Genomic DNA, 23775 nt, shown 5'->3' on the forward strand with positions numbered 1-23775 from the left:
GGCTGTTGGAAAAACAAGCAGCCTGTTCCAAAATAACATTTGTTATCAGGAATTCGGCTCCCCTGCTGGCCTTGGGTTGGCAACCATATCTCTCTCCAGGGCTCTGTGTGCGGCTGCTCTTCCCCCCACTCCGCGTTGTGATTTGTGAAGCTGGGTCTGGTGTACCACGGCCGCTGATGAAATTCCACCACTATCAGCGAACTGTTTTGGCAAGGACCTGGCATCTGGCTCCACAATGCCCCCACCTCTCGTCTCCGTCTGCATTCCCTCCTGACCTGACCTCACCTACCGCGGCTGTCCTAGCTTTACATGTGCAAATGCTTTGCTAAGGTGGTTTTTTTGGACCCTGGTATAGTGCTCTTTTTGAGCACTGTACCAGATGACTTTTTTTTAACCTAACTTCCCCATGATGTGTTGTTTTCTCCTCCTGCCAAAGGTAGCGCTGCAAGTCGGCTGCATGACCCCAGGACACATATCCCCCCATGTGTGTTGTGTTTTGTGTATTCTTGGATGGTGTTCTGTAACTGCAATTTCCAATGTGTGAACTTGTTCACCCACATGGCAATAAACTCATTCATTCATTCATTCATTCATTCATTCATAGAAAAGACGAGGACCCGAACAAAGAACGGAGGAAAACTAAGGGCTTAAATACACACAAGGAAATCAGGGAGAGTGGAAACAAGAGGGGAAACAAAAGAATCTAACAACACAGGGGAAGTAATCTGAACACAACACACAAGGAGCATGAGACTACCAAAATAAAACAGAAAGTGGCTAACATACACAGACCTCACACAGAAGACGTGACAAAGGGGAGCAGACATCACACAAAGACACAACAAACTGCGAACACTAAACTATAAGAAAAACAGTGAAACAACCCAAAAATTATAATAAAACAGAGCTAACCAAAAGAAACTCAAAATACTGAGCCACCGATCGAGGACCATGACACATGTGGCATCCTATCACGGTACCACACTGGAATTCGCTGAGCTCCTGAGAGTGACCCATTCTTTCACGATTGTTTGTAGAAGTAGTCTGCATGCCTAGGTGTTTGGTATTATACAGCTGTGGCCATGGGATTGATTAAAACACCTCAATTCAATTATTTGAATGAGTGAGGGAATACTTCTGACTATATATATATATATATATATATATATATATACTTGGGACTTTAACGCGTTAATTTCGATTAATTAATTATGGGGAAATTAACGCGTTAAAAATTTTAACGCATTTTAATCGCACTTTGCACCGTGGAACGTTTCTCAGTGCACGAGTTCCCGGCATACAGATTATATCGACGCACAATGTCCAAATTAGAGGCCGCATCCTGCAAAGGACCCGGCTCACGTCTTTCGCAGCCCACGAACACCACAAAGGCCGGAAGTGAGCGGCTCGCCTTCATATCAGCGTCACCTGCCGTCACCTCTGCGTAGCTCATGTCGCCTAGCAACCGTGAGTGCGAAGCACAGCTGTGTAACAGCAGCTGGTTAAACGGAGAATGAACTTTTGCTCCTTTTTGTGGTTTAATTTTAAGTCTTTATTCAAAATAAGCTGTTAAAAGAAGCATAACACATTTCAACATCAAGGAATACAGCTGAGTGAATGATTAATTTCCAACTATAACAAGTGAGACATTAATGTTGAATAAAACTATCCAGTTATGATGCTTAACTTTAATTTCAGGTGTTTGCTTATCACAGGAGCACTTCCACCCTTCATTGGTCTGTGTAGTAGACTGGTGGGAAAATAAACAAAATTTTGAAGTTTAAGCTTATGTATATTGATTTATTCATCAACTAAACTTAAATTAATATTTTTCATGTCAAACATTGAAATGCGATTAAAATGCGATTAATTTCGATTAATTAATTACAAAGCTTGTAATTAATTCGATTAATTTTTTTAATCGAGTCCCACTCCTAAGATATATATATATATATATATATATATATATCCTCCAAGTTTGTGGACCACTGTTACCTTCAGTGTACTAGCTCTTCTCTCAGCCCTTGGTGTTTATGGAGCTTCCCATGTTCTTGCTTCTTGATGTTGGCATCACTTGGCATTGCATCTTGGTATTCCTCTACTTGTCCACCACCACTATGTCCGGTTGGTTAGCCATCACAAGTTTGTCTTTATCTGGAAGTCCCACAGGCTCTTAGCTCTGTCATTCTCAACCACCCTTGGGGGCACATCCCATTTTGACCTCGGGACTTCCAGGTCATACTCGGCACAGATGTTCCTGTATACTATGTATACTTTGCCAGCCACTTGGTTATGGCATTCCATGTATGGCCTGCCTGATAGCATCTTGCACCCTGCTTTTATGTGCTGGATTGTTTAGAGCTTGTACCTGTGCTGCCATGTTTAGCGCCTCAGTCTGTCAGTCCAGCTTTGTCCAGCCATTGGTAGGATTTTTCTACATCAGCCACTTCTTCTATCTGCCAGTGGTACATGTCGTGCAGGGCCCTGTCCTTCCATGATGGTTCCTGTTCTTGCTCCTCTTCTTTCTTGGGTTTCTGCTGCCTGAGGTACTCACTACATCTTCCTGATGTACTCATGGATCTTTGTTGTTTCATCTAGGATAGTGGTACCGAATGTTCCCACAGCCATAGCACCTCCAAGGTTTGACATGCAGTCTGAAAGATTCTTCATCAAACAGTCAACATTTATCCAAATAGCCACAAATATTTTAAAAACATGATAGTTTAATGTAATAGATATCTTTATATAGAATATGACTGTTTTATTTATACCCTCTTTTGCTGCTCTTATGTTTACACACTCCTAACAGATGGCTGTGTGGGATTCATTCAAACGTAGCTGAAGAACTGCAGACAGCTCAGTTCTCTGGGTGCGAAAATATATATGCATATGTGTAAATCCTTAATGCATAGGCGTTTGCATATGCAAAGGTCCCACAGCCAATATATTCTACATCACACTTCCCTCCAAAGGTATTTTGTATTTCTTGTTTGATTGCCTTCTAATCCAATCAAGTACACAAAACTTAATTAATATAATGAGCATTTCACTTCAGTTTATTTTCAGTTCAAAATGTACTTCATCTTCACCTGCTCACCAGGAAGTATTTAAATGAGCTCTCTCCTCACGGACATGAACCATCACATCCATAATCATATTGTTCACTTGTATGTGTTGAAGCGGCTCCCGGTGATGCTGTATGAGCGACACTGAACGCCTCACATTGAACAAGCAAAGCTAAAACAGGTGACTCACCAGGAATTGTTAAATAACACTTTCTGACAGGACCCTCTAGCACTCTGTCGGGGTCACATTTGATGATTATTTTCATTTTCTCCAGTATTTGTAGCTCACTGTATTATACCTGCCATGCTAAAGCCATTAATTCTTGATGAAGAGTATGCCCATCATTTTATAGATGAGACCAGTACATAGATAAGTTATATGTGGACCTCTTTTTCTTCATTGCACACTCTTCCTCTACAGCACATTAAAGTGCTCTGGATTTAGTTGTAGGATACTTTTAGGTTTATTTTATGTTTGAGTTGATTCAATGCTTTTTACTGCTCCAGTGGTTGTTGTTTAAAAAAAAAAAAAAAGGAAGTGACCTTCAATAATGACTCCCAACATCCAAAACAATGAAGAAAACAAACCTGGATATGTACTTTAGTATCCAAGACCAAGTCTGAAAAGGTCATAGGAGAGGTTTACCAGGCACAATTTGAAGTTTTATTGACTAATACCACCCAAATTGAGAGCACTCTTGTAAATACATCTCTTCCTGGAAACGTTATTTAAGTGTTCCTTGGGTAATTAGACTGTATAACAGAAAAACACAGCTGAAACGTTCTCAGCCCTGACTTCACTGAGTTTTTTGAGTCCATCTGCACAAACACAGTCACATTGAGGACACTTGCTAACCATTTGCCTCTCTTTACAATACAACACAAGACAAAACCTAATGAATGGGAAGGGATGAATCAATAAAACCCTGTAGTCTTGGCACTGAATTACATAAAATTATTATTAGGTTGGGTTGGGTAGATAAATGAAAGGTGCAATCCTAAAATTATGAAACTCTCTCCAGAAGAACAAAAAGCAACTTCATTTAAGGTTGATTTCTCTTTCAAGGTTGTCTTCTTGTGCACTCTTGGTCCACTTACAATGTGTCTGCTACTTTTAGATCACTCCTTGGAAGTCTCATTATGACCACTTGAATATTTGGGATTTTCCAGTGGACCTTAAGGTTGCACAGAGAGCAGCACTGTCAGGGAGACTATCATGAGGGGAAGATTGGCCAAATTTAAATGGTGCTTTTTTTGATTTTCACAGGTGGAGTCGCTGACCTCATATGCACTACATACATACAGCAAAGGACTGTATGTATAAACCCATACCATATAACAATAGAGGTGCAAAGTGGTTAAGTGATCACTGTATGGTATGAGCCAGAGAGAGAACAGTTTATGGAGATTGACACAGTTGCTGTTTTCTATTATTTTTTTTCCCACTGTCTGACATTATCTGCTACTACCTGCTATGTGAATATATGTGTGGTGGTGCCCGTGCCTGTTTCTGTGCATTTATGTTTTAGAATTGGTCTGATGTGCACACATATCCAGACTTCACACAATCACCGCTCTGGCTCGAAGTTCTAACAAACCTTGGGAGTTGTTTTCCCATGAAGCCATGCAACACTTATCGTGCAAGAGACGGTTTTCAGCTGCTTGTTTTACTGTTCCTCCCTAAACTCTCTATCAGTCCCGGGGAGCTGCTCAATACTCTTTGTGTTTCCATGTCTTTTCTCTGTCTTGGGGATTTTTTTAAACTCACCCCAACGCTTTTCACTGAAGGCCAAAACAGACAGAAAGCTGTCTCACACTAATTCACACTACTGACTCCACCATACTCATTATATGAGCCCTGTGTTACTGTCTAGTGAACATGCTACAAAGAACAGAAAAATAACTACCATACATTTAGATGGCAAAAATCCCCACTGGTGGTTTGTGTATGTGCTCTAGGGAATAGACAAAAATGCAATCTTAGCCACGTTTGGGAGAGAAAAAACACAAATAAAATAACGGATTATACATGCCTTGTTATTATGCTCCTTTACTCAGGTCTTAATTTAACACAATGCTCACTCGCATTGCATGACACACCACAGGTCTCTACATTGGTTGCTGCCCGAAGAGTTTAGATTGCCATACATACATGTGTGTGAGCTGCCGTGTGTATGTGTGTGTAAATGTTGAGGGTGCAGGTCAGGGACTTAATGCCAGATTCTCATTAGCCAGCTCCAGCGGTCCAGCAGTATCTAATGAACTCTGCAGCACGGTATTGTCTCTTCCACTCAGCTGGGAAATCACGTATGGTGCTCGTTTTTGCAATCTCCCGTCTCTTTACTAACATGTGCTCACAACCTCATCAACAGCTCATGGTCCTTTAGAAACTCTGGGCAGAACACAGATTCAATATCAGTCCTTCCCTGCTATTTTTAGAATTTCACCAACAGTGGTGAAATATTACAGAAGAGTAAGGCTTTCCAGCAGATCTCTTGTCCTAATTGCTCACTGCAGTGATTTTAAAGTCATGGTTTACTCATACTCACTTACAGAAGCTGAATTCTACTTTATGGAAAGACTTGTCTTTGCAAACAATTCCATTTACCTGTATGAATGCGTCGACAGACTGGCCAGTGAGTTAAAACAGACTCTTTATTATAAATGGCTTCCTTGACTGATGAAATCCTGAAATGGGCATTGCAGATTAGCTTAAACTGTGAATGGTGTGTGGGATTAGTTGAAGCTACATACTTATCCCTATACAACTAAACATAATAAAAATATGAGAGTTTGCAAACACATTCTTATTCCCATCTCATCACATACTGACCCTTGGTTGGAACATGCTTCTTATCACATTTTAATGCACCCGGTAACTCTTTACTGCCATTTTCCACCAAGCAGGCTGTTTGGTGCAGAATACCACTTTGCTGTATGCTCGTGGTGGTGTTTATTTTGTAGGCTGACAGAACTGTTGTAATCTGTCGAAACATTACAATAAAGGAGTATCCAATTTTTTTTAAGTAATTCCAATGGATTCTGACCAAGTGTCAATATTGTATAAATTGGGATTGAGAATAGGTTGAATTTTTTACCTCTCTAATGAAACAAGGAATGTTTGGCTCTTTCATCTGTGCATCGTTATGGCATTAATGAATGAATGAAGATGAATTTGATTAAGGAAAACGATTAAGAAATAAATGATGAGTAATGCTGCTCATTAGAAACCAATTAATTCCTGTTCTTTGTTGAAAGGCAGGTGATATAAGAATGAAACGAAAATAAAACCTATCACAGAAGGTGTGCACTTAATAGATGTAGTGCTTTGGGGGGGTCGCATGGTTCATATTCAAAAATTTACAAGTAGAGTTGTCATTAGTGTCATTTGTGCCTGTGAAAACTTGCCTTCTGAAGTTCTGGTGATGCTACCAACAAACACACTTTACTTAGCTGCCATGTTTAACCCAAACAACAAACAGTTTATAGCTGTTCTGACAGGCCACCTTTACATGTGACATCAACAACCTGCAGCCATGCACAGTGGAGAGTCAGAGCTAGTATATATGGGGAACATGTTCACTTCTTGAATGAATTTTGAGGTAATTTCATCCTTGTCTTAACTGCGCCAATCTGACTGCAATGGTCAAATAAACTTTAACTATAAACTGATAAATCTTCACTTTTCATTTTGATAGAGTATTTTATTAATTATAATTCTGTATGTAATATACACTCACCAGACATTTCATTAGGTACACCTGTTTAACTGTCTAATCAGCCAATCACATGGAGCAACTCATTCCATGTAGACATGGCCAAGACGACCTCCCGAGGTTCAAATTGAGCATCAGAATGGGGAAGAAAGGTGGAAGGAACAGGAAGGCAATGGCAACTCAAATAACCACTAGTTACAACCAGGGTATGCAAAAGTAAATCTCTGAATGCACAACACATCAAACCTTGAAGCAGATGGGCTAAAACAGAAGAAGACCATGCTGGGTCCCACTCCTGTCAGCTAAGAACAAGAAACTGAGGCTATGATTCAAACAGATGTGGTGGCCACATATATGCACATTTCACACCAGAATGCCCCAAGCTCTTATTGCGAAGAGAGAGACCGGAATAGATCTGGAAAAGGCGGGAGAGAGAGGCCTGGGATAAAAGGGCTTGACTCCTCCTTTTGCGGGAGTTATATTTGGAGTTCTAGTTGTTGTGTGTTTTACCGAATAAAGCTGAGACTACATACCTGCTCGTGTCTCCTTCCACCGACTCCTACATTGGTGACCCCGACTAAAGAACATGTCTGCTGACGACAGCTCAACGGCCGCGGCCGCTGTTTCCTCACCAGCCGCCGCCGTTTCCTCACCAGCCGCCGCCGTTTCTCCCGCTATTTTTGCGGCCACGGTCAAGCTCCCGGAGTTCTGGCAGCACGATCCAGAGCCTTGGTTCCAGCATGTGGAGGCCCAGTTTCACCTCCGCGGGATCACCTCAGACGACACCAAGTATTACCATGTCGTCGCGGCGCTGGACTCTGCTTCTACCCGCCGGCTGATGGGACTGCTCCGGGACCCGCCGCCTGCTAACAAGTATGGAGCGCTGAAGGAGAATCTGCTGCGGATTTATCAGCTTTCAGACGAAGAGCGGGCTGATCGCCTGTTCTCCCTGAATGGCTTGGGAGATGGTAAACCCTCCGAGCTGATGGAGCACATGCTGGCTCTGCTCGGCCCGGGCGACGCTTCGTTTCTCTTTACGCATCTGTTCCTGCGCCAGCTCCCCCCTCCCGTGCGCACCGCGCTAGCCAGCTCTGCTCTGATACGGGCCAAGGATTACCGCGGGCTAGCTGAAGAGGCGGACAAGATTTTGCTGGCATCCAGGCATTCCGGTGTGCATGCACTTTTACCGAGTGTGGCTCTACAAGGGGCGGAGACGAGAGAAGCTGGTGCTGTGGCCGCCGTCGCAGAGCGCCGGAGGAAGGAGAGCGTGCTCTGCTTCTATCATCGCCGGTTCGGAGTGAAGGCGAAGCGCTGCATTCCGCCGTGTACCTTCCAGCACCAGGGAAACGAGAGGGCCGGTGCTCACTAGCAGCTGTGTGCGCTGGCAGCTCGGACAAGCTGCTCTTCATTGAGGACACTGCTTCGGGACGCCGTCTGCTTGTGGACTCGGGTGCTCAGCGTAGCATCATGCCGGCTTCAGCTGCGGACGCCTTGGGACAATGTCACGGACCCCTGCTGGACGCGGCGAACGGTACCCCCATTCGCACATATGGAACGAGGTTGGTGACTGTGTGTTTCAAGGGCCGTCAGTTTAACTGGGACTTTGTGATAGCGTCTGTGTCAGTACCTATACTCGGCGCTGATTTCTTGTGTGCTTTCAGGTTGTTGGTCGATGTAGCTAATAGGTGCTTGATAGATGCTGTGTCTTTTGATACCTACCCCTGTACACTTGGTAGTCCTGGCCCCCTGCCCCTCGCTAACATGCTTGCCACAGGTGATGAGTACCAGCGTTTGCTTGCCGAGTTTCCCACCCTCACGGTTCCCACCTTCTCTGCAGCCGTAGCTAAACATGGTGTGGAGCATTACATTACCACTGTGGGTCCGCCGGTTTTTGCGCGTGCACGCCGTCTCGATGCCGCGAAGTTAGCGATAGCCAGGGAGGAGTTTGCAAACATGGAGCGCCTTGGTATTGTGCGCCGCTCAAACAGCCCGTGGGCGTCCCCGTTGCACATGGTCCCTAAAGCTGACGGTGGGTGGCGCCCTTGTGGGGATTTTAGGCGCCTTAATAATGCGACGACTAATGACAGGTACCCGGTTCCCCACATTCAAGATTTTTCGGTTCATCTTGCGGGGGCAACTATTTTTTCAAAGGTGGATTTGGTGAGGGGATACCATCAGGTTCCTGTCCATCCGCGTGATGTGCCCAAGACCGCGGTTATCACTCCTTTTGGCCTTTTCGAGTTTTTGCGAATGCCCTTCGGTCTGAAGGGCGCGGCACAGACGTTTCAGCGCCTCATGGACTCCGTTTTGCGTGGTATGCCATTTTTGTTCGTCTATCTGGATGACATACTGGTTGCCAGCCCTTCCGCCGCGGAGCATTCAGTGCACCTCCGCCAGTTGTTTGAGCGTCTCAGTGAGCACGGTTTGATTGTGAATCCAGCTAAATGCCAGTTCGGTCTGCCGGCCATAGAGTTTTTGGGACACCTCGTTTCGCCCCAAGGGGCGTTTCCCCTGCCCGCTAAGGTGGAGGCAGTTTCTGCTTTTCCGCGCCCTTCCTCAGTGAAGCCCCTGCAGGAGTTTTTGGGGATGGTGAACTTTTATAACCGTTTCATCCCCCGGGCTGCTCACCTCATGCACCCTCTGTACAATGCACTTCAGGGCAAGAAAGGCAACCAAGAGATAGAGTGGACACCTGAGCGGGTGCAGGCATTTGACAGTGCCAAAGCTGCTCTTGCCAACGCTGCCCTGCTGGCCCACCCGTCTCCCGAGGCGCCTGTTGCCCTTACTACCGATGCCTCCGATTTTGCAGTCGGGGCCGTGTGCGAACAATGGGTGGGTGGTGCTTGGCAGCCCCTCGCCTTTTTTAGCAGGAAGCTTCGGGATGCGGAGAGAAAGTACAGTACGTTTGACAGGGAGCTCCTTGCCCTTTTTCTCGCGACGCGTCATTTCCGGTTCCTGCTTGAGGGCCGTGACTTTACCGCTTTTGTAGACCACAAACCTCTCACATTTGCCATGGCAAATGGACTGCACGGCAGCAACGGCAGCTTTCTGCTATTTCAGAGTTTACCACTGACATTCAGCACGTCGCCGGCAAGTGTAATCGGGTGGCTGACTGTCTGTCCAGGGCGCAGGTTAGTTCTGTGCATTTGGGAGTGGACTACTCTGCCATGGCTGCCGACCAACTTACGGATACGGAGATTCAGGCTTTTAAGGTGGCCGAGTCCAGTTTGCGTTTGGAAGATGTCTCATTTCAGGATAGTGGCGTAACCCTACTTTGCGACGTCTCATTGGGCAGGCCTCGCCCCTTGGTTCCTGCTTGCTGGCGTCGGCGGGTTTTTGAGGCAGTTCATTCTCTTTCGCACCCAGGAGTTAAAGCCTCCGTTAAGTTGGTAGGGGCCAAGTTTGTGTGGCCCGGCCTCCGGAAAGAGGTCAGGGCGTGGGCTTCCTCATGTGTTGCTTGTCAGCGCGCCAAAGTGCAACGACACACCAAATCCCCTCTGGAGCACTTTCCCATACCCCAGAGAAGGTTCGAACATGTCCATGTAGACCTGGTAGGTCCATTTCCCCCTTCCCGGGGTTTCACCCATCTCCTGACAATGGTGGACAGGACGACTCGGTGGCCTGAAGCAGTTCCTTTGGCGTCAACCACCTCAGCAGATGTTGCTCGTGCGTTCGTCTCCTCCTGGGTATCTCGGTTTGGCGTACCGCTTGACTTGACATCTGACAGGGGTCCTCAGTTCACGTCTGAGCTGTGGACTGCTGTGGCGGAGAACCTTGGCGTCAGACTCCATCGCACTACCGCGTACCACCCGCAGGCCAATGGCCTTTGCGAGAGGTTCCACCGTACCATGAAGGCTGCCTTACGGGCTGCGCTGGTGGACAGCAGCTGGGTTGACCGCCTTCCTTGGGTCCTGCTGGGCCTGCGTGCGACTCCTAAGGAGGACCTGCAGTCTTCTTCAGCCGAGCTGGTCCTGGGCCAGCCTTTGAGGGTTCCAGGGGAATTCCTTCCTGGTGCATCTGCTTCGGGGGCCGACAAAAGGAGCGGGCCGGTTTTCCCGGGGAATGATAGGTTTTTGGCCCCAGTAGCGGCGCATCACTGCCTTCCACAGTCATATGTGCCGAAGGACCTGATGTCTGCCAAGTACATTTTTATCCGCCATGACGCGCACCGTTCTCCACTTCGACCTCCTTATGATGGTCCATTCCGTGTGCTAGAGGTGGGACCTAAGGATTTTTTGGTTGAGCTGGGAGGTCGTCAGGAGCGGGTTTCGGTGGATCGCCTTAAGCCTGCTCACATGTTTCCGGATGGTCCTATTGAGTTGGCCCAACCTCCGCGCCGCGGTCGTCCTCCCGTTTCTATGCCTCACTCGGAGGACCTGCCCCCAGCTGCTGTTTTTTCCCCTGCGAGGGGGCAGTCTCGCCGTGGTCGGGGCTATGCCCCTCCCTCGTTTTCACCACCTGTGGTCGCCAAGCACAGCCGTAGCGGCCGCCTTGTTAAACCCCCTAGGAGATACTCTTGATGTGGTATTTTATTTTTGCTATGTTGAGTTGAAAATGGTTGCTGTTTTTATTATTGTATTGTTTGCCATTCTGTGTGTTCAGGGGGGGCCTGTGTGGTGGCCACATATATGCACATTTCACACCAGAATGCCCCAAGCTCTTATTGCGAAGAGAGAGACCGGAATAGATCTGGAAAAGGCGGGAGAGAGAGGCCTGGGATAAAAGGGCTTGACTCCTCCTTTTGCGGGAGTTATATTTGGAGTTCTAGTTGTTGTGTGTTTTACCGAATAAAGCTGAGACTACATACCTGCTCGTGTCTCCTTCCACCGACTCCTACACAGACGCACAAAAATTGGGCAGTAGAAGATTGGAAAAACATTGCCTGGTCTCATTAGTCTTGATTTATGCTGCGACATTCAGATGGTAGGGTCAAACTTTGGTGTAAACAACACGAAAGCTTGGAAGAGTTCAGGCTGCTGCTGGTGGGGTAATGGTGTGGGGGATGTTTTCTTGGTTCACTTTGTATCAAATGAGCATCATTTAATGGCACATCCTACCTGAGTAATGCTGTCATCCCTCTGACCACAGTGCACCCATCTTCCGATGGCTGCTCCCAACAGAATAACACACCATATCACAAAGTTCAAACCATCTCAAACTGGTTTCTTGAACATGACAATGTGTTCACTGTACTCAAACAGTATATACATATGGAGTTTCTTTGGTATATTTCCCTGCATTTGGACTTTGGGAATGAGAACCCCACTATTTAGTTACCCCTAATCACTGCTTTTCTACTCATCACCTCTCCCTACTCTTTTCCCATTCCTACCCTTCTACTCACTCCTTTTCAGTCCAAAGTTCCTACTCCAGCAGTATCCCCATTTTCCTTTACTTCAGCTGTTTTTATTCCTTTTCCCCTACAATTCTTACATCTTCTTTTTCTTTCTGTGGGGTTGATGTATGAGCTAACCTGCTGTAATTAATACAGGAGAGGGGTGAAGATCAAGCAACCAGGAAACACACACTTGGTTTCATTTGCGCAGCAGAAGCATGTGAAAGGACCTCCATTAATCAGGCCTACGTGAATGCGTGTACACGCTTACATAATAAGCCTAGGAAAGAGATGAAAAGAGAGAAAAAAGTTAAAGTGCAAGCAGACAACACTGCTAACTGTATTTGTTTTTAAAACTGTGTTTCATTGTCTTGCGTCTTCTTTTGTCATCCTCCATCTGTCTTTCTCCTTCTACAGTTTGGCAGAACAGAGGTGATAGACAACACTCTCAACCCTGACTTTGTTAGAAAGTACATCTTGGACTACTTTTTTGAGGAGAAGCAGAACCTCCGCTTTGACTTGTGAGTGATGTTTATTTTTCATTATTGCTCTTTCTTTTCTATTCTATCAGCGTTCACAGTTAGTTTAGTTAAGAAACTGACCATCTGCCATACCTGACCGGCAAACTCACCAACCCTGACCAGGTCCAGCAAAACTGTGCTCTCTCACCCTGCCAAAATGTGCATGGGGGTCTAACCATTACTCTAAAGTGATGTGTCTTTTTTCAAATTTAGTTAATTGCATTTATTTACTCCAATTCATAACAAAACTCATCTCAGTGTTCTTTACACCATGAGGTGAGCCTTACAATACAAAATATAGAAAACCAGCAATTGTCTCTGAACAGCACCATGAGAGTGACGAGGGGAAAAAAAACAAATAACAGGAAGAAGCTCGCTACAGAAAGTATCTGTCTAGACCTGCTGAGCTGAGGGGAAAGCAAAGAAAAATAGAAAAGAACAGATAAACAGCAAAAAAATATAATGATAAAAACTTGACATGTTTTTGGGGCCAACAACCTCAAATCAGGATCATGTAATCATGTAGATCTGGAGCCAGAGATTTCTGCAGCAACAAAACAAAAAAAATAAATGACATGAATATGGTCACATGATTGCATAGGGAATGGAGAAAGGAGAGAAGCGATGAGCTCCACGGGCGATGGGAAGCAGTCCGGGGCTATAGTGATATAATTAAAGGACTGAAATGTGATCACTCGTGCTTGTTCATATCTGTAGTAAAGCATCTTGGATGGACTTTCAGAGAGCTATTGAAATATCCTGATGATAAAGAATTACTACAGTTGAGCCCAATAGTAAGTAATGAATGGAATAGTTTTCAGAAGGCAGTCCAACAGATTTATTTAAATGCATGAGTTGAAGGATGTGTCCTAGTCAAACATGAGTCCGAGGTATCAGAAGTACTGGAGGCCAAGGTAATGACACTCAGAGTAAGCATCTGGTTAGATACTGTGTTTCTGAAGTTTTTAGGGCCAAATACAGTAACTTCCATTTTTGTCTTAATTCAGAATCAGAAAATGACTAATCATCAGGGGTGTTTACGTCTGTCTTTATAATTTGTGTCATCTGGCTTTATAGATGTGTCATCCATTGCAATAGAAATGTACGCAGTATCTGTTAACATACAAAGTATAAAATCCTGTTGAACCTCTTATGACCAGCACAATGCTCTTTTTTTATGCCAATCAGTGGTGTCAAATGCAACACTGAGATCCAGCATGAGAGCTGCAGAGAAGAGCCCATTGTGTGAGGATATGAGAAGACCAGTGCTGCCTCTGAAATATCATGCTCTCTAAATGCTGAATGAAACTCCTGAGAATGATACTGTTACCGCACACACATTCACAGATCTGATGTAAAAAATAATAATAATAAATAAAAGGTGGCAGGATATTTGGCAGTAATGACCAAAACATCCTTAATCAAGGCATTTCAATTAGAGGCAATTATTAAAGTGCTCTTAAAACTAACATTATTATTCTTCCATTCATGCTGTATTGTTGACCAGCTTGTACGGTTTGATGCTTTGTTTCATCACATGTTTAATCTTGGGACATCACATATGTCCCATTTTCCTTTCATTGCTTTATATTCACATGCAAATCAGATCAGGGCTACTTTTCAGGGCTTGTTGTCTATAGTCAAACCCTTTTTCCAGTTACTCAGCACCACAAATAATAACTGAAAAAGCTCTAAGATCTGCATTCTTTTTATCTTTCCTCATTCTGAATTACTAAAGGCTCCAGTCTTCAGTGTAGCGCATTTAAATCTGACCTTATTTTGTTTTCTTCTTTTACCATTTTCTGCATTGCTTCTTTGTAATCTGAACCCCACACAAACTATAATCACTTTCTTCCCTTCTCCCTCCTTTCTTAAACCTCATAAAAAAACATACAAAGATTTTCATTTGGAATCTTTCCTTCAAGATCATATCAGCCGAATGCCTCCAAGAGCATCCACTATATTTTTGAAGCATAAAATAAGGCTTCTGTTTTCATTTTGTTTTTGTTCAGGTATGATGTTGACTCCAAAAGTCCAGATCTGTCCAAACACGTGAGTACTCATAGCTATTTTAAACCTTGAACTACAGATAAATGGAGACCAGTCTTGGATAAAATTTGAATTATTGGCTTGAATTGCTCTGGAAAAAAAATACCTCCCCAAAAAACATTTGAATATGGTGTTTGACAAAATTTAGAAAATAGTACAAACTCCTTTTATCAGTGGTCTAATGTTGCTTGTTTTAATTGCTTGTTTTAATTAGATTGTTGCCTGCTGCATGTTTTTTGTTCAAGATGGAATAAAGCAAACCCGTTCTGCTGCCTGATCATATCTGTATCCAAATACAAAGTTTTCATTTTTTTTCTCTTTTTCACTTTTATTCACAGTGCTGTTGTTTTTAGATGTGCAGTTATATACTGTACTTTTATATATATACTTACTCATATATTGTACTTGCCATTGTTATATAAATGTGCAATTTATATGTCTACGTGATCAAGAATTGAGTCTTTGATAGTCTCTTTTTTTTAACTGGTTTAACTGGGACTGTAGTTATTAACATTGTGTAACACCATGAAATACACTCATGTAGAAAAACGATGATGTAATGCTTTTAACCAATAGTTTCCATTTAAAGGGATGCATTACATTATTTTGTTGTACTGGGGAAAATAAATAGATTATTTTTACTCATGACTGGAAACTATGGTGACCGAAAGCATTGAAAATGTCAAAAATAATCAGTGTGGGTGATTATTTGATGTATTTGGATGAGTGAGGTTTGCATCTTTCCATCACTTTAACTGTTCCTCTGCTGTGGTTTGGGTTTTAGTTCTGGCACAGCATGCTGTCTTCTTTCTGCTCTCACGTCACCAACAGTGCTAGGTATTTGATATGGTGTTGTGTGCTGGTATATGATGTGCTCTGTTGTTATTATTGTTGTTGTTGTTGTTGCTGCTGCTGCCCAACTTTTCTGGAAGCCCGCAGAACTCAACGTAGGTCCCAGCATCTCTCTCACTTCTAACACTGCATGGCTGCTCTTTCACATGAATGCTCTTTCTCTCAGGAGAAAAGAAGGTGTCACTGATCACAGCTGCTGAGATCCAAGACAAGCCATTTGTACGGCCCTTATTGCTGGCAACAATTACAGTGGAAATATGCAGTCTTTGTGTCTTTCTGACTCTTGATTTAACATGATCAAGATGCTAAAGTTTCCAGGTTCTTCCAGGCTGCATTGAGTGGAATTAATTAAAAAAACCCAAAAAAAACCTAGAGACTCATTGAAATGAATCACACTATAGCCCGATGAATTATTTAATGATCCTAGTCTGTCGAGGTCAATATAAAGGACGTTTGCTTTGGTTTGTCCCACATCCTGGCTGTGATTAGTTCAGGAAAGACTGCTGAAAACTACACAATGAGATTCTGTGCAGAAAAACTTTGAGTCTGATGAACCAGATCAGTGACACAGAGAGACAGCTAGAGACACGATCATAACTGTTTTCAATCATGTTTCTGCCCATTATACACGGTACACTGAATCCCTCTTATCCTATCATGTGCAATGCTCCACAGTTCATTAAACCAGTGGTTTCCTTCAGGTTGGTTGTGGCATATCCTGGTTATTACAGTAATTTCTGATGACTGGTTAAATTCACATACTTTGCAATGTACCATCTGTGTCTCTACTTTGTTTTGAAGTTGAGGGACTCAAAGTACACGTAGCCTCTTTTAATAGTGTTCTTCTTCAGTTCAGATTATTGTTGTCCAAGGAGTCTTCCCCTTCAATTTACAATTTGTATGAAGGTCTAGATTATATGATTATCTTGCAGAACCAATGTTTCCATGTTGAATAGAGTGAGAAATGTACATCAGATTATTGCAAGGAAGGAATTAAATGTGTTTGTCTTTGTTTTTTTAAACAACTAATACAGTTAGTACATGGTTGTGAAGAGACATCCACACAACAGTTTCTCTGTGTACACAGACCCGTTTTAACAGCACTTTTAAGCTATCTACACTTTTGTACATCTAAAGTCATTTTCAGTTGTTGCATGGTGAACTTAATGTATCAGACTCTTACAGTGATGGTTACTTAACACTGAAGTGTTTGCTGGGTAGTCATGTTATGCTGTGCTTCTAGTAGAGACTGAATTAGTTGTAACTGCTGTTGGTAAGATCTGGAGTTTAAGCTCCAGTTGCCATTTCTTATTACAAACTACTTTTTAAAATGTAACTTCAAATCCCAGTTCTACTTCCAAGTATTTTATCTTTATTTATTTATTCTTTTTTTTCATACGCACAATGGTTGGTGTTGTTGCCACATAGCAAGATGCACCTGGGTTTGAATCTGTTGACAGGTGGGGTGGATGGATGAAAGTTGCAGTGCCATTAATTTGGCCAACGTGTGAAACAGATCTGATTCAAACTGAAAAACATTTTGACCAGTGCGTTAAACCAATCATGCATTTACATCCTGCTGGGTTATATTTGGGTTCAGTTCTACAAACCAGCTTCACAGTTCATACCAACAATGGACATGATGTCACAATGTCACATCATTTAGCACTTCACAGCAGCATCATCTTTTATAAAAGGAGAGCACTACAATAGTCTAGCAAATACAGTACACCCCCTCAATTAATCACTTCTCCGAGGTTTCAAGGTTCCTTTTTTTCTTAGCAGATGTCCTATTTAAAAGAAATGTTTTGCTGATTTAAACCGTGTATGCATGGCCATATTTGAATTTTGACCTTGGGAATCAGCATGAGTGAACAAGCTTGCGTGAATTTATCAAATTCTTGAATTTGCGTCAACACTCCTGTGGTACTAGAATTGTTGGAAATTCCTGAAGTTAATCTGATTTGATGTGTTGCCTTTCTATTTCACATCCGCAGTCCTGCCCTTCTTTTTCCCTTTCATCCATTCTTTTCTTTCTTCCTTTCTCTCCTCCAGGACTTTTTGGGTCAGATGTTCTGTACTCTTGGCGAGATTGTTGGATCACCAGCCAGTCGACTGGAGAAACCACTGGGGTGAGTCGGAGTTCAAGTCAATTTTTGCAATGGCAAAATGCCCCCAACTCCAAATGTGATTGAGGAACACTAGACAGTGCTAAGAGGGAAGAAAGGGCAGAAAAAAAATGACTTTGACACAAATGCAATTACTTATCTCAGTTCCATTTCTGAGTTTGGGTCAATAACGATCTTTCAGGAGCATCATGCCTGGTTTAGGCATCTGCACAGACATGAACATAACACCTAAATAACAAATCAGACCTAAATAACAACTTACAGATTAGACCCAGCTTGGCATTTAGACGTTCTTCTAAAGAAGCAATTCCAGAAAATCACACAAATGGTTTCTGACAAATTGTGTCATTTAGACAAACTTAGACATCAGTGAACTCCCAGCTCATAGCACTTTAGCATCATCTAAGAGTCTGTTTGATACTGACTAAAAATAGGATGAATTGATTGACATGATTTGGCTGCATTTAGAATGGCACAAAAAGCATGTGATTAAACCTAAAGCTCAGCTCAGTTTGTGTGTTTTGGGGGAAGCTGGGAGGAGATTATTGAAATATAAAGTTATAAAGGACTGAGAGATCTATAGAAATAGACTAGAGGATGTGCTAATTTAGCAGAAAAGAAACTGACTTTGAGTCAGAAAGAAAGTGAGATAAAAAGTGAAATCACAAGTGTGGGAGGATGACAAAAAGAGCCATAGGGGTGATTTAGAAAGAGATGTCAGGAAGGACACAAATCAGACAAGGAAGGAGAGTATGTGTGTGTGTGTGTGTGTCATGGTGTCTGGTGGGGTGGTAGAGGTAGAGGTGGGTAGGGGCCCACACCCACATCCTACAGATGTTATCCATCGATAATTATTGTCATTAAAGAAAAGGGAATAGAGTAGAGCAAAATTACCCAAATTACTGCTCATCTCCTCAGCTTGTGCTCTCACACTGGCTGAGGAAAATGTAGTGTTAATGGGGTATCCTGTAATCTGTCTTTCTATATCTGTCTACCCTCATCTTCAGTCTGCTAGGCTATTGTGCATCCAGGCAAAGTTGTTCAAATGCTGCTTTCAGTACAATGTGCTGGTTCTTACATCTGAGTGTGCCACCCTGGAGAGCATTAAGAGAGAACATTTGAATACTGATATTTAACTTCTAAATATGTGAGAAATAATTACTGTGTTATTTTACTGGTGGCCATTTGACATTTGCCTACAGTTAAAACAAGCAAACAAATAAACAAACAAATGAAAAACCCCTTTAATTAAAAAAATAGACGTTCAATGTGTTTATAAAAGATTTATTAATTGAATTATTTATTAATTCATTGGACTGAACGTATGAGCAAGTCACCATCAAATTACTTTTATTTCTGCTCAGGTTTTCTACCATATTTTGCATTTGCAGTTATCTACCTGCCTGCTGCTATGTAGGTCACCCATTGGGAAAGCATGTACACCAGTAAAGTCATGCCTTAAGATATTTATGATGATTTGAATAAAGTAGAAATTTAAAGAGAACCCAGAGTAGACTTATTTAAAATCCCTCTACGTGTAGACCTTTGTATCAAACAAATGCTAACTAGTAAAATCCGATCCAGGAACAGATGGCTTGTGCTGACAGACTATTATTAATTTGTTGTCATTTTTTTTTAAAACTCGGCTGCAACAGGTGTTCTTTTCTGGGATTTTGCCTCTTTTTCTGGTAGTGTGACAACCTATTATTCAAAGGCAGGCACGTGTGTGGGCATCTGCTGTATACAAATCAACAGGCTAGGTCTGAAATCACTTTGGTGATTTATCTGCAGATCTTATCTAACTGTAAAATCCCTGTTTTTATCCTGTAGGAGTGAAGTCTTTTCACCCTATAGTCATAAGTTCCAGCAAATAAAACGGTTGCCCATGGCAATATGTCTACCAACAACATTGGGGGGGCGTGCTGTTAATAGACAGATGTGTCAGATTCATGCAGTTAACGTTACACAGAATGTATTAAATTGTTAAATACAGACTACCAAAGAGGGCTTGTTTCCATCAGCACACCCGTGATGATGAGAGTTGGAGATCTGTTACCAAACCGTTTCTAACAGTCTGTTTACGTGTTCTCGACTTTCTTGGTTCACATTTGCCGCTGAGGTTGCTTGCTTATGGGGGGCTGTAGCAAATATAATTCGCCCTGAAAGTCTATATTGAGAGCATAGAGCTTAATAATGTTATTAGAAGTTTAATATCAAGCCATGTCTATCTGAATTGGGAATATGTATGGCATGTTTAGAAAAGGAAATGGAATGTTTGCCAAACTATTCATTTTTACTTTGAGACATTCTGCAGCTGAGAGATAAAGCAGCTACTTGCCAAATTTCATTTTTATGACAGCCTTTAATCTTTCTTTAAAGGCTGCAAAATAAAAGCTCAGCTGGAAACCGAAACAAAAATAATTACATCAACCTTTCACCATTCATGGTGTATGTAGGGCAAGCCTGTTTTTAAAATGGTCAGAACCAACACATAAGCATAACTCTGGGATAGTACATGAGGAGTTTATTCTGGCTCTTAATGACTGATCACTGTTTGTTTCCGGCTGACTGACAGATTTAGGTACATGAATCAGATTTTGGGATCACTTGAGTTCCGTGCTCTTACACAGCATTCAGTGGTTTTAGTCAAGATGTAGTAAACAATTCCCTTAAACTCCAATCCCACCAGATATTAAACTCCTATATCAATATATGAGCATAAGCAACTTTTTACTGTGATACGTGAGACACACACACACACACACACACACACACACACACACACACACACACACACACACACACACACACACACACACACACACACACACACACACACACACACACACACACAAAGCATTTCCCTGATAGATGTGCTCCCGTCAGACATTTGGTTTCATGTTGCTGTGGAGTAATGAATTGTGATTCATATTCCATTGCTTTAAAATGTCAAAACATTTGACTAAGACGTGCTTAGAAAACTGGGGAATGTTTTAGAACATTTCTTTTGTTTTTCTTTTGTACAGCAAGTACTGTGCTTCTCTTTTTACCTGCACATATATGGAGTAGATCAGAGAAGTAAAGCTCTCCAAATGTCTCCTTCTATAATACATGTCTTTAAGTACAAATGAGACAAAATTAAAATGCATGGCATATCTTAATTTGGGCTTTGCTCCTCTCCTTTCTTTCAGCCTCCAAATATATACTGTCCTTCATATGCAAATGTGTGCACAAACATAAAAACACACATGAAAAACCAAGCATGTTTTATTTATTTCATAGATTTATCCTGAGCATAAATGGCACACAAATTAATAAGTGTATTTTATTCTTGTCTCCTGTCTTGTGCTCTCTTTTCTCTGGCTAATTGTAATGGCTTTAATCTTCCTGAAATTAGTGCTTATTTAATTAGGCAGCAGCCATTGTGATTTTCATTATTAAAAAAAAAAAACTCATGATGGCAGAGAGAGGGAGGAAGCGAGAGACACACATGCACATGCACACAGAGAAGAAGAAATTAATGACCAGTGACAGAGGCACAGAAACACAGACGCTGATGAAAACACTCAAAACAGCCCATAATTGCTTGTCTGATTCCACGCAACACAAGTCGCTGTATTTGAAAAAAGTGGAAAAGGCATAAGGCAGTAGACAATATTCAGTGAATATGTCTAGGATACATGCTTTAATTCCCTTAAAATCTACCAATAAAAATGCACATGCTATTTCTCTCAAGACTTTTTTTATTGCAAACACAGACCTGTATTTAACGGATGCTAAGGATACCAAAATCCCTTTACAGCCCAGCTCTGTTCTCGGGGGTGTTGATGTCAGCAGAGGCATCCACTTTAATTGATTTTGCTGCTACTTGTTTGTAAGAGACTTTGTATTCTGGTGTCACGGTCTTTAGCAGGATGAATTTTATTGTAAGACACAGAGTAATTAGCGTTGCTAGTAATTAATTTATCAGCTTGTGTGGCCTCAAAGCCCCTTGTCAGGTTTTGTTTAGTACACTCTGTTATTTACAGATTCCCTTTGAGGCAGTTGAAACATGAAACATGCAGAGAAGCCCTTCAAACTAAAAAAGGACACCGTATAAATTGTGTCACTGTACAAATACTTATGGACCTGCCTTTAGACAACATCCTGGATAAATGAGATACAGTGACTTCACAAGTTACATTTCATGTAGATGAAACAGTTCAGAACATGTTGATGCTTCACCTGTTACACAGTACTCAGTACATCCTGACTATCTGGATCACTAGAAAGAAAGAAATGCAAAATCTCAAAATTGCAGTGAATCTGAGCTTTTGTTAAATGTACAGTAAGTCATTTTTTGAGGTTGTTTAATAGAAAAAAAAATGTTGCACTCATGAATATACATTGATTAATTATGTCTTTCAACAAACTGACACATTGTAATAAACTTAGAATTAATCCATTAAAAATCGATAGAAGCAGATTCTGGTTTGTGGAAGCTGCCATCTTGAATACAGTAGCCAAGACGGACATCGCCGTTCCACCTAATCGCATTTTTATGTATGCGGTTAGAGATCAGCCACATACGTGGTACAACTTGGTTTTAAGTTTTAATTTAAAGATCGCAAATAGCTTTTTCAAACTATATATGACCATTTAACATTTGTAAATGTATGTTTTAATCATCTCATTCTTATTATGAGATTATGGGATGATGTGGTACTGTTGGCTTCATCAGGAGGTGGCCTCCAGCTAGCACTGGAGCGGTTCACAGCCGAGTGTGAAGTGACTGGTATGAGAATTAGCACCTCTAAGCCTGAAGCCATGGTCCTCAACCAGAAAAGGTCCAGGTTGGGAATGAGTTGCAGCCCCAAGTGGAGCAGGAGTTTGACAGATGGACTGGAGCTTTGGGTAGTGACACAAAGAACAAGACTGCGGATACAAGTGGCAGAAATGAGCTTCATCTGAAGGATGGCTTGCCTCTCCCTTAGAGATAGGTTGAGGAGTGCAGTCATTTGGAAGGGGCTCAGAGTAGAGCTGCTGCTCCTCCACATCGAAAGGAGCCAGCTGAGGTAGTTCAGGCATCTGACTAGGATGCCTCTTGGGTGAGGTGTTCTGGGTATGTCCTACCGGGAGGAGGCCCTGGGGCAGACCCGGGACACACTGGAGAGATTATATTTCTTGGCTGGCCTGGGAATGCTTCAGTGTTCCCCTGGATAAGGTGGAGGTGGTGGCTGGGGAGAGGAAGGTCTGGGTTTCTCTGCTTAGGCTGCTGCCCCTGTGACCCTGCCCTGGACAAGCAGAAGAAAATGGATTGATGGATGGCTGGCTGGATGGGTCTCTGTATGTCTTTTTCTTCCTCCACCACTGCTCTCGCTTTCCTCATTTTCACCTCATTCTTCTCTTCCTCATCTCCTGAACTAAAATCAGGCCTCTAACACATAAAAACATGCATAAACATGTCCCATCTCTGGACAGCTGGCAAGGAGCCGGCTAAACAACAGCAGCTGGTTATAAGCTAACATTACGGCACCAAATGTTAGGCTTGAGTATCCTAAAAATCACACTGTCCCTCTGATAATATTTGATTATATTTTCACATCGTACGAGAGTGTATTCACTAAGCCTCCGAGTCTAACAACATTAGATCAACTTAAAAGAAAGTTTCACTAACACAGGCTAACAGCAGCTAACAGTGGCAAAAACAGCAGCGCTTACAGACAGAAAAGTTCAGGATATTCTCAACAACTCACCTCAGTCTCACTGTCTTCAGACAGAAGTGAGCTTCTCTGACTCATCAACTCAAATCGGACTCCATTCACAAAGTTTTACAGTCTCTTCCAGAGCAAAAAGACGTGGACACATATTGACAGCTGAGGTGAACAGTGGGCTGGCAACCTAGACTCACTACAGAGGAATGGCAGCCAGAGTTGTTTGTCATACAGCGGCCACCATAGCTAGGATTATGCACTTGAATTTGGAGGGGTAAGAAAACAAAATATTCAGTTGACTGCAATCTGCAATCTATTGACATTTTACACACTGTACCTTTAATTTGTTAGTCAGAGTTAGAATAGCTTTTTTCACTGCTATGATGTCCAGATGGGTGACAAATTAGAGGCCAAA

The 23775-nt window shown here is 42.5% G+C and overlaps 1 protein-coding gene across 1 annotated transcript in view; it reads left to right on the forward strand.

Annotated features, from left to right (window-relative positions):
* cpne5b (copine Vb) overlaps positions 1 to 23775 on the forward strand; it is a 130836-nt gene that overhangs the window by 30434 nt on the left and 76627 nt on the right. The window contains exons 4-6 of the mRNA XM_030729135.1: positions 12534 to 12637; positions 14650 to 14689; positions 17594 to 17670. Of these exons, the coding sequence (XP_030584995.1) occupies positions 12534 to 12637; positions 14650 to 14689; positions 17594 to 17670 (221 nt within the window). The remainder of the gene's footprint in view (positions 1 to 12533; positions 12638 to 14649; positions 14690 to 17593; positions 17671 to 23775) is intronic.

Source organism: Archocentrus centrarchus, chromosome 5 (assembly GCF_007364275.1).
Source record: "Archocentrus centrarchus isolate MPI-CPG fArcCen1 chromosome 5, fArcCen1, whole genome shotgun sequence".
NCBI lineage: Eukaryota > Metazoa > Chordata > Actinopteri > Cichliformes > Cichlidae > Archocentrus > Archocentrus centrarchus.